Source organism: Rhincodon typus, unplaced genomic scaffold (genome assembly GCF_021869965.1).
Source record: "Rhincodon typus isolate 14 unplaced genomic scaffold, sRhiTyp1.1 hic_rhity00002799, whole genome shotgun sequence".
Taxonomy (NCBI): Eukaryota; Metazoa; Chordata; class Chondrichthyes; order Orectolobiformes; family Rhincodontidae; genus Rhincodon; species Rhincodon typus.
The window spans coordinates 1-11661 of record NW_025968437.1 but is presented as its reverse complement, the minus strand read 5'-3'; the positions used below and the strand labels follow the sequence as shown (position 1 = coordinate 11661).

At 38.7% G+C, this 11661-nt stretch overlaps 1 protein-coding gene and 1 non-coding gene across 2 annotated transcripts; both read right to left on the bottom strand.

Annotated features, from left to right (window-relative positions):
- Positions 1-2283: 2283 nt before the first annotated feature.
- Positions 2284-11657, bottom strand: LOC109922119 (RNA binding motif protein X-linked; the record flags this gene model as incomplete). Its single annotated transcript, XM_048593409.1, has 8 exons — positions 2284-2399; positions 4689-4784; positions 4901-6600; positions 7207-7298; positions 7388-7513; positions 9966-10080; positions 10163-10291; positions 11591-11657. Coding segments are annotated over 6 exons (834 nt in total), but the record flags the coding sequence as incomplete, so codon positions are not given.
- Positions 8650-8722, bottom strand: LOC125481614. The gene has a single exon (XR_007261409.1). It is a non-coding gene; the product is annotated as a small nucleolar RNA SNORD61 (small nucleolar RNA).
- Positions 11658-11661: the final 4 nt, after the last annotated feature.

Below are 11661 nucleotides of genomic sequence, written 5' to 3'. Positions count from 1 at the left end.
TAATATTAATCTTCACTTACATATCTATTAAGATTCCTGTTTACTTGGGGTAAGCATCTTTTTAACTATAGACTTTCAAAAAAAAAAAAAACCACCATTCTATTCCTGTCAAATAGCTCATGGGAATTTCTAATATTAGAAACTTCCATTTGCCACAACTACAGCTTAAGAACAATGAGGTGTTAACAGATTTGGATCTGAATGGGACTTTGAATTCAAGAACTGAGAGTCTTGCTAGAAGACCCTACTGGAAAAACCTAGCTCATATCAAAATGGTGTGGTACTTAGGAGTTATTGATTGCATTCTATGCAATAGACCATATTTAGGAGATGCTGCAGTGCTTTCTGTAGATGCTATGCAATACAGCAAGGAATGCTGAGCCACCAGACTGCTTATCCTTGAAGGTATTGAGGATCTAGTCTTTTGATTTGCAATCATTCAAGCAGTTGGAGGATTCCGTAACACATGTGCCTTGTGCATATTAGGACAATTTTAGCAGTCAGTAGATTTTAGGCGAGTTGGAGACAATAAAGGACTGCAGATGCTGGAAGCCAAAAATCTATAAAATGAGAGAGGCTGGAAAAGCATAACAGGTCAACAGCAGAGGACCTGGTCCTGACAAAGGGTTGTGGCCCGAAACATGGACTTTCCTACTCCTGATGCTGTCTGACCAGCTGTGCTTTTCCAGCATCACACCTATAGACAATACTTGGACTTCTTTTAAGAGTAATCACAACACTAGTCAAAAAAAAAAAAATCAGCCCAAAGACCCCTAGCTGGCTCTCCTGTACAGCAATCCATCAGCTCCATTCATTGCATGTTTCTGTAGACTGGCAAGCTTATCTTTAGGTTCCCATTCAATTTTCTTTTGAAATTAAAGAATGCTGAAAGACAATTAACGTATAACTACTGCTGCACCATCAGTTCATGACTTTACTTTGTTAACTCTAATATCTGACATCAAATCTCCTTTGCTTCAAGGGAATAAATCCATCCTTTCAAACTGAACTCTAACTAAAATTTCACAACCTGGAACCATTGTGTTAAATCTCCTCCACAGGACAGAAGAAAGTCCTTGGATGGTGAGCATGATGAAACAATACTCTAGCTAGGGCTGAATTGGAGCATAAAGATCAGTATAGCCTCTTTTTATGTACTCAAAACATCCATTGAAGACCAAGAACACATCCTCTGTATTTGTGGCTGACCAGCCCACCTTTCAGGATTTTCACAGGAGCGTTCAACAGTGCAATGGTATTGAGTGTCAAAGAGTGTTCAAGAACTTTATTATTGGTCATTGACTGGAACTTGTGGCACACTCAACAATCAACTTGAAACCAGAGCGGTTGTACTGGTCTGCTTCATTAAAGCACAGCTTCCACATCCAAACAGTTGGTGGGAGAAAAAGTAAACATACCCACATTTGACAACATCCTAACTGAAGCAGTTAAAAGTTGACTGAGAACTTGGCTTTAAGACCTCCAGCAGCCACATCCTCAGGCAGATGCAGTTAGTGGAAAGCCAATCATCTTCCTTTTTTAAAGGAAAAAAAGTATGGACTCCCAAGAGATCATCTAATTCCAATCAATTTCATTCAGGCTCCTTTATGTCACTCTTGCAAAATGCTGTCTTTATGTTAAAGGCATCCCATGACTTTTGAAATTTAGCTTTTTTTGCACAATTGTCACAAGGCTAATGAGGTCTGGAACACAGTGGTCCTGGCAAACTCAGGTGCACAACCTGTTCATTCACTACCCTATTGACACTGAGACTTAACTGACAGCAGTAATTTGCCAGCACCCTTCTGGCAATAGTAAAGAGGCTTAATTACTTCAATTTCAGAACAAAACAGCAAACTGAACTTTGAAATCAATAGGCCCAGGCACAGTCAATGACTGAGCTCAACAACCCTCTGGGACAGGAAAGGAGTGGGGAGAAGAAACTTCAAGGGTTAGATGAGAGATTATATGATTGTTAAAAAAATTCTGCAGCTAGAGGTAATAGCCTCAGCATTACTAAGTCAATGCCCTTCATATGTAGCATGGAGACAGACCATGTGGTCCAACTAGTTCATGCTGACATCAACATTTCATGAGCTTCTTCACACTTGCCTCATCTAAACTCATTTCAGGTTATGCAACAGGCCTATGTTTGTAAATATTCATAGTTCCACTCATCACTGTAGCAGTTAGAATAATTTGCCTGTTCTTTAACATCTACTAGATGCTGTAACAAGTGTAGTGACCCAAGTTAGGCAAAAATATACACTTCATAATCAGATGAGCATTTAAGCTTTGATTTTATTCAAAAAACTCAACGCTGCAAACACCATACTGCTACATAGTTTGTTGCATGTTCTTTCACAACCACGCTATTCCAATCCAGATGTTACTTTGATCTGCAAAACAAGTCAAGATTACATCTTAACAGTTGAAACGTCTAAACAACGACTTCAGTTTATTAAAACCTCTTAGAACAGAATTCTTTTGTTGATACAAATGGCATCCAATTATCTTTTTCACAAACTTTGCTTACCATTTTCCAGGAGGATATGGGCTCATAAGAACAGTAAATGTTTCAGTTATAACATCATGGCCACCTCCCTACCAACTTGACCATGCCAAACATTTGTTCATAGAGATAGCCATAAATTCTTGTTAGAAGCAAAGAATAGTCAATACTCCCCCATATCCAGTGGAATTAATACATATTACAGCATATTAACTGCCATCTTGGCAGAGATTTAAAAAAAAGGTCCTGAATCTCTTCCATCCCATACTTCTGCAGCACCAAATGCTCAGGTGTCTAGGAATTTGGTTTGGACTCTGTTACGCAGTAAATTCACTCAGCATGATTTGCATTCCCTCTAACTTCTACCACTGCAGAGACCTCCACCATCTGTCCATCCTTACACCATGATTAAATCTGGTTCCAGCATGTAGACAAAGGAGTTCATGTTTTTGTACACTTGCACTTCAATTTGTAAAGCCCAATATACCTTAATCACATGCCTGAACTGTACTGCCTACGTTTTAGTTCCAAGGTGTGGAAGCAGTCAGCTCAGTCAGAGCTTCTTTGGAATTGTACTATTTATTTGATCATTTCTCCCCATTCTCCCTTCCCAAAAACTACCACTCCATCTTTATTGAATTTAACATGCCACATCGGTCTGTTGTGCCAGCCTTTTAATATTCTTTGAAGCGTACCAAAAATCAAATTTCACACTAAAGTTTTATTCATACAGGACTTAAATGTAAGCTTCCCAGGGTGCTTCACAGAAACAATTTTAAAAAGGAAGGTGTTGCTCACATGGGAACTGACATGGGCAAACACAAGATTCAGTAGGACTTGATACAAGTTAAGACAAGGGCAGGGTTTAGAATGATCTCAAGTTAGGTTAACATTGGACAGCAGCCAGGACTGTTGGAGTACTTGAATCTATAGGAAACAAAGGCAAGAATGAGGACTTCAGATTATCTGAACAAGACTGGGACGATGCCAGTGGTAGAATTAAGCAGTCTCAGCATTGGCACAAATGAGGTTTTGTAAAATCACCATAGTCCATATAGATATGTAGTTATCACTTTTAGGACAATGTGAAAACTGAAAAGTAAAGTAATGAGTCATCTGGACACTGCTGTTTTTAATCCAGCATTTCTTATCATGGGAGAAGACATGCAGTTTCTAGGGAATTAGGTCAATGGTTTAATATGGCCTGTGATCCACCAACTGATTTCAAAATTGGTAAAATCAGCCAAGAAAACCTTGGAGATGGGGTCAATAGACTGATTATTGGAAAAGCTGGCTTTGGAAGGGACAATGTAGCTCATGCCTGGTGGTTGCTTAGCAAGCTTTTCTGCACTTGATTTCAGTTTCAGAAGAAAAGAAAACCTCCAATGCCTACAATAAAGCCACAAGTCAGTCAGTCAGTCCCTCTTATCTGACTAGTTAGGAAGAAGTTTTCACATCTCAGTATTTTGACTTCCTTGCAAATCCCAAGAAGCTTAACTGCAACCATTTTCCAAAGGATTGGAACCTGCTCAATTTCTGTGCAAACCACACCTGTTTAGAAGATCTTTGACTACAGCCGTCAGCATTTCATTATTGTTAACAAGTAAACTATACTCCCTGAATGGTCAAACCAGTTCAGCGCAAACATAGCTGAACTCTACAATAATTCCATTTCACGTTCAAATCCCAGAAATCCTTTTAGTGTGGATTAAGTTGAACACTCAGCAATATTGAATAATTCCAAGATTCAAAAGAATTTTGCAACTTGAAATGGCTGCTCTTAAGAGCTTATACTATGGCTTAAACTTCCCAGCCTCAATGATCACACCGTTACGCAATAAAGGCACATCTACCCAATATCTCAGTCAGGCTTCCCATCCTAAAAAAAAAATCTATAGTGAAGCTTTCTTGCCACCCACCACTGCACCATCACTCCCCATCTCACTCTACCTTGAACACATGACGTGGAGGTGCCAGTGTCTGGACTGGGGTGGGCAAGGTTAGAAGCCTCATGTCACCAGGTTATAATCCAACACGTTATTTGAAATCAGAAGCTTTCAGGTGAAGTGACAAAGGAGCAGCGCTGTTGGACTGTAACCTGGTGTTGTGTCACTCTAACCTTACCTTGAATACAGTGGAAGACTAGCACAAGCCATAACACAAAAGTTAAGTGTACCTGGTTAGTTATCTTCATTTTTTGTAGGTTTGGGTACAACCTCCAACTGGCATAGAATTCCATTATTTCCAAAAGCAATTTGATTCTATGCTCACCCTGTAAAATAAATACGCCCATTAGCTTTCAATGCATGACAAATCCAACTACCTTTAATTCAGTTACGTCTACATTAAAATGTAGAATTTTTTAAAAATCAATAAATCACAATTTACATTTTCCATAGGCCATCCAGTCCAGTGCTGCTGCTGAATGCTTGTCCAACGTAGTTCAGAAAATTTGTTTTGCAGGTTTGAGTTTTGTGATACCATACAGAATTCCATTTCATTTTTAAAAAACCGAACAGGACAGTGGTTATATTTGGTGATCGATGGGCTTCCTTAAGCAAACAGGTTTCATTTAGTAGGTAACTTTAAAAAAAAGGATTTTGCTGCTGGACCTATACAATTCCATTTTCTTTAAACTGAACATGGAGTTATGTTGAGTGAACGATGCACTTCCTTATGTAATTGTATTTCATTTAGTAGGTAATTTTAAATGGTTTGCTCATTACCTACATAATTCCACTTTTCTGTTTAAATTCAACATGGAGTATTAATTGGTGAACGATGTGCTTCCTTATGTAACCACAGGTTTCATTTAGTAGGTTAACAAAATAAGGTTGCGTTGCTTACCAGAGTTGTTCTTTTCACATTAAAAGGGCACTTTGAATCGGCTGAGAATGTTCTACATTCAACTGTCTTTAAGTCTCCAACTTTTGAACAGTGACAGGCCATTGCAGGTCTTGATGCTTAATTCTTAAAGCCATAGCAAATTCCTTTTAAAGGTGAGACACTACACTTTCAGAAAATTGAGTCATAAAAGTGTTTTAACGACATTTGGGAAATTTACGATTTGTATCCATTTTAAGCCAGAACTTAAAAACAAAACACTTTTAAAGATACTCACTGCTGACGATTTGATTTTTTTTAAAAAACCAGCTTGCTTCAGAGTCAGCTGTGACTGGAGTTGAGAGGTTGAATGGTGATCTGGAACTGGAGGAGACTGAAACATAACTGGTATATTTTGAAATTGCAACGTTTCATTGGGCAGTTAATGACCGGTCATCGCCATTTCTTGCTCTTTGGTGTATTGTGTTGTCTGGACATTTTTCCTTCCCATTTGTAAAAACCAGGCTAATATGATTTGCTTTTGCATTTCCCACCCAAAAGGAGCTTGGTTAAAAAACATACAGGTTTCACTGAAAAGGTTTCAGTCTTTATTTCACAATAGCACTGGTGCAACAAAGAAAGATCTATTTCTATATATCCATATTTATGTATGGAGAAAGCCACAGACAGTAGCACTGTTATAACATTAACTTTTTTTTCCCCATCTTTAACCAGTCTCTGCACCATTCCCACTAGAATGTACAAACTGACTTTTTTTTAAAAAAAAAAACAAGAAACTAACATGAAACAGCAAACCAAAATTAAAGTTTTCAAAATCTGCTTGCATGGAAAGCACTTGACAGTCCTTTCACCTCAAAATTTTGTCTGTTGTGTTTCAGTAAGGAAAAAACACCACTAAGAGCAAGGGCTTTTTTTGGTCCATGGTATATCAAGTTCAGTTTAGTATCTGCTTCGGCCACTGCCCCTGTCATAGCGGTTCCCACCGCGCCCAGATCCACGATTTCCTCCACGGCTCGAGCTGTTGTACGAATTACGCGGGGGGTAGCCTCTTTCCATTGGCATAGCTGGGCCTCTATCTTGCCTACCAACACGATCATTGCGGCTACTTGAATAAGTCTCACTTCTGTAGTTATCACGGCCTCCACCATATCCATCCCGAGAACTGGTGCTGTAGTCATCATAACGACCACTTCCACTGTAAGATGGTGGGGGCCCTCGTGCAGGTGGAGCACCACGTGAGTTACCTGCAGGGTCAATGGTCAGGTCATATGGAAACGTTTGAAATATTCCTTACATTTTATAAGATCTACTCACTTACTGCAGCTTTGTTGAAATTTCTATTTAAACACTGACCGCATTTGCGGCATTGAGAGATGCAGCAATGAGATGCTCCCATTACTGGGGATCATTTGACAAAGCAATGAAGTTTTTGAAATGCAAGACTAACTCATTTTGGTAGTGTCTCACATTGTCATTCTTCCAGAAACGAATGGGAAGGTTATGCAGAAATATTTCCAGCCTTTGGGTTTTGGTGTGCACATGTTACTGATTTTATTTGATTCTAAAGTTGAAAATGTATTTTCTTAAGTGGCTAGGCATTTTGTTTGATGGATATTGCTCATCAGCAAGCTTGCATTGTTTGTAGTTCATTTGTTTTGCTGTGGATTTCAACTGTTATTTGCTTTCAACTGGGTTTTATCACTGTAGAAATAAACTGCTTGAGGTTCAAAGACATTTTTCACTGAACAGTTTATGCAAGATGAAACAATCCAAATTTAAGTTATACCAAAAATTAACTACTTTTAAAACTGAGCAGAATAGTGACACTACACAATCAGTTGCCACCTTACCATAGCCATCATAGGAATCTCTGTAGGAGCCACCACTTGGGCGATCATTATAATAGTCACGTGGTTCACGTCCACCATAACCGTCACGATCACTGAAATTGAAACAAGCCATTGGAATTATTTAAAGTAATTAGACTGCCCAGTTAGTAGCCAAAACTGCAAGTTCAGTCTCAGCCCTCACCTGTATCCGCGGGAGCCATAATCATCACGTCCGGAGTGAGAATATTCACGGGAACTATAGGAGTCCCTTGGTGGTGGGCCATAATCTCTGGAATCTCTCGAACTTGGATAATCTCTGCTAGAATAACTGCAAAGTAAAAGATGATCATTATAAGGGAACTACTGGGAATAGGAAGGATGAAGAAAGTGAACATCAGGGCACAAAACAGTTAGTCCAAAAAGTTGAGATCAAAAGCTCAAGTAAGCAAAAGAAAAAAAAACTGCCTCTACGATATCCATAGTATTTTAAGAAAATATATCACTGTTTAGAACTAATAGCATATGCTGTCACCAGAGAGTGCATGACCAATTCCAGGCATCAACCTCAAATGAACGAGATGAACCACTCTAAAGTAGAATTATCAACAAAATGTTTATTGGGCAATTTCAAGCAAAAGCTGGTTTAAGTCATGAATTATTCTTTCCTCCGATTTCATCCATTGTGTCCAAGACTCTTGAAATTGGTCCCATTGTCCTATTTTCCACACAGCCCTCCAATTGATTTTTCCTTCAAAATCACTGTCCAATTTTGAGGCAGCAACTGAACTTGAATCCACTGTTCCATCAGGCAGTGCAATTCAAATCAAATAAGGGGGGGTGGAAGGGTTTAAAGGAGACGGGTGACAAAAGTTTTTGAGGGAGGTCAGTAGATGCCCTCAACACACTGCGGGGGTGGTGGCAGAACTTGACTATCATATCTGCTCAAGGAGGCATTTAGACAGATATGTGAACAGGCAGGGAGTAGAGGAATACTGACAACATACAGGCAGGTGAAATTACTTTGGAATATCATGGTCGGCACAGACAACAGGTGATCAAAGGGCCTGTTCCTGTGCTGTACTTTGTGTTCTATAAATAATTGTTAAGTAATCAATTTTCTACAAGTCATTTAATCAGCATTCATAAGATTTTAAAAAAATCACTAACACCTAGTCAACAGCACAAAGCGCTCTGGCATACAAGACTATTAGATAGTCATACTTTTATGGCACACCCCTGTATTAATTGTTTCTTTGCCCTGTAACTTTAAATCCTTCTCGCGTGAAGAAATCTGTGGACAGTCAATGTATGCTAAATTGGAGAGTTGGTGCAGATAGGAGGAGATGAATGGCTTCTTTCTGCACTGAGGCAAGTCTCTTAGAAACCTGCATTTAACATTCAAAAGCTGCACAAATAAACAAACCACAACTAGACTTGATAGAAGAAAATAATTCCAACTATGCCAAGCTCAGAACTTCTTAGAGGAATGATGGCTAAAATCAGTTCAAACAATCATTGCCAGTGAAGTCATCATTGCTCAGAATGTGCCCAAAACTATAACCTTGAAGCACTTGCCGTATTTACTTCAGTTCTCAACATCCTAACAAGAGTGTGGAACCAATCAACAGTAATTGCTGCAGAAAACTCAGCAGCTCTGGCAGCATCTGTTGAGAGCAATTAGCATTAATATGGAGTCCAGTGACCCTCTCAAAGTGTTCTGAAGAAGGGTCACTGGACCCCATACATCAACTCTGCTCTCTCTCCACAGATGCAACCAGATTTGCTGAGCTTCTCCAGAAATCTTTGTTTTTACTTCAAATTTTCAAAATCTGCAGTTTTCTGTAGCCAAAGAATTCAGTAGATTTCTTTTAAAACAGTTAGAGGACTACTTTGTTAGCCTAGTGGGCTGTTTACCTCATGGTTACTGTTAGATAATTCTTGGCTGGGTGTCTTTTATAACTCAAGGGAAACACCCATAGACTGGAGGGAAAAACTTTTTTTTAAAACCAGTTTCACTGTATTTTGGCCAGTCTGTTAAATCTTTGAATGGAAATGTACGTATACAGCAGTGCTACTGAGAAGGGGAGAACATGGTAATCTAGATTACTTAAGAATGAGCAGTTAGAGTTCCAAACTGCAAATGTTGGGATAAAACCCTAAAAATGTTGCTGAAAGAAGCTATCAACTTTTCCAATCTAAGAGTTGTTAGTTTCTGTAAACTGTCAAGATGTTAGAGAAAGCATCTTGGTGCAAGGTACAGGTGGTGCTGTTGGGTGCCACGAGGGATTTTTGTAGTAAATGCAAGGCATGCTTTGGGGTTAAATTTTTCTGTATAAAAAGCCTGAAGGAATTTTAAATGGATTTGTTTTATTTTTTTGCTCAAGATTCTGAAACATTTGCATACTTGTGTTTCAGAGATATGTCGTTAAAACCAAACAAATGAATTTATTAGACCATGTTCCAATCTAGAATTGACAGGCCAGCAATAACAAACTGGATTTCTGGCGTTTGGCACATAGAGTTAGCTGCCTCCAGCTCCTGCAACAATTTCACTAGAAAACTCCAATTCTACTGAAAAATCTGTTGCAGCAAACAGACCACTCATCCAATTTCTGCCAACAGGTCAGCTCCAAAAGGGCACTAATTCAAATAACGTCTTTGCAAGGCAAGCGCCTCAAATGACATTTGCAAAATGGCTTAGCAAGTTAAGGTTCTTGTACTTATTATAAAGTCATGCCTTTCCTTCTAATTATCCACTTCTCTAGAGTGAAAAGCATTACCTGTCTCTGCTGTTGTAATAATCATCTCTTGGCATATAATCATCCCTTCTGGATGGCATCATCTCCCTACGAGATGGAGGTGAACCATAACTGTCCCTTTCACGTGAGGGAGGTCCTAGGAAAAACAAAAGGTCACCAAAACTCCATAACTGAAAACTGGAAAAATCCAAAATCAAATTTAGTGGGAGAATTTTTACCTCTCGACCCACTTCCTCTTCCACCCATTCCCCCGCTTCGCATCGGTCCTGAAGGGAGGGGTCTTTTAGGCGGTGGTCCATTTGCACGCCCTGGCGGACCCCTTTTCAGTGGTGGTCCTCTGGAGGAGACTTTTAATAAAAATAAATACTTGTAGCTATTGGCTCAAATTAGGTACATTTTACATTTAAAAAGTCCCACTTCCAAATACTTAATACATATGATTTTACAAAAGTCTTGAAAATATTTTTCAATTAGTTACTACATTTCCCATGTTGTAAACATGCCCAACCATAGCTAATTTACAACATTATGTTCAAAACTCCCAAAAAATATTTCACAAATTACAGACTGAATTAAAAACCATTTTAAAGAAACACAAAATAGCACAACTTTCATTTAGTAATACAGAACTGAGTACTGCTGCAAAAGAAAGTTTTTTCAAATTGCACTCAAGACAATTCACATGACATACCAAAGTAAAGCAAAAACACTTAAACTGCATAAGACAGAGCTAAATGGTTGGCAAGTGAATTCTGACTGGTAGATGCAACAGTAAACAATGGCTGACAGTCAACTGCCAAACGTTATTTAAATTTTAAACTAGACAGGTTGGCCTATACCTCAGGGCAATGCCTTGACCAAAGAACTGGGCAATGGCTGTCATCCATTTTAAGTTGGAACAAGCACATTGCCCACATGTTCTATTTGCAAAGAACAGAGTCCTGTACATTAGTATGGTGCATTCACCATAGCAACACCTCACCAGAGTCCATGTGCCAATCAATCAGCACCGAGTATAATGGCATTTTTCATTTAGTTTGGTGGTACTTTTTGCGAATTATCATGATGAGCACAAGATAAAAAGCTTCCACAAAAATGTGCCTTTCTTTAGCAATACATTTTGCTCATTTGATCTACAAGACTTTAAATAAAATGCGTTGCTATGATGTGTTTGAAATTAGTTAACAATCATATCAAATATAATCAAAGAACAAAACCAGGTCCATGGCCATATCTAGTCATCAATGATCCAAAAAAATAAAATTGTTTCCATTGCTTTACAAGTACATTTCCAGTTGGTACTAAAGCAGTGTTGTCCAATAGAAATCACTGACTAGCCACAGGACAGTTTAACCACATGCATTAATTTTAGTCAGGAATCTCTATTTGCATATTAAAAAGGTAAATATATTCACATGCACATGTACTTGCACATCTCCCAGCAATCGTAACAAAAAACTAAAGCACTCAAAAAACTCACTCTGCATCTTATTTTTACCACATGTACAAAAGCAAAGTACATCACATGCCAATGACTGTCTATTAATCTATTTGGTACTTTTAAAGTCACCACATCTGGATTCTCATTTCGCCACATGGCTGACATATTGGACAACACTGTGCTAAAGCTATATTATCAAACTTACCAGTATATGCTCCCATATCATCCCGGGGGTCAGGACTCCTAAAGAAATGTACATTCCTCTTAAGGTAGCAC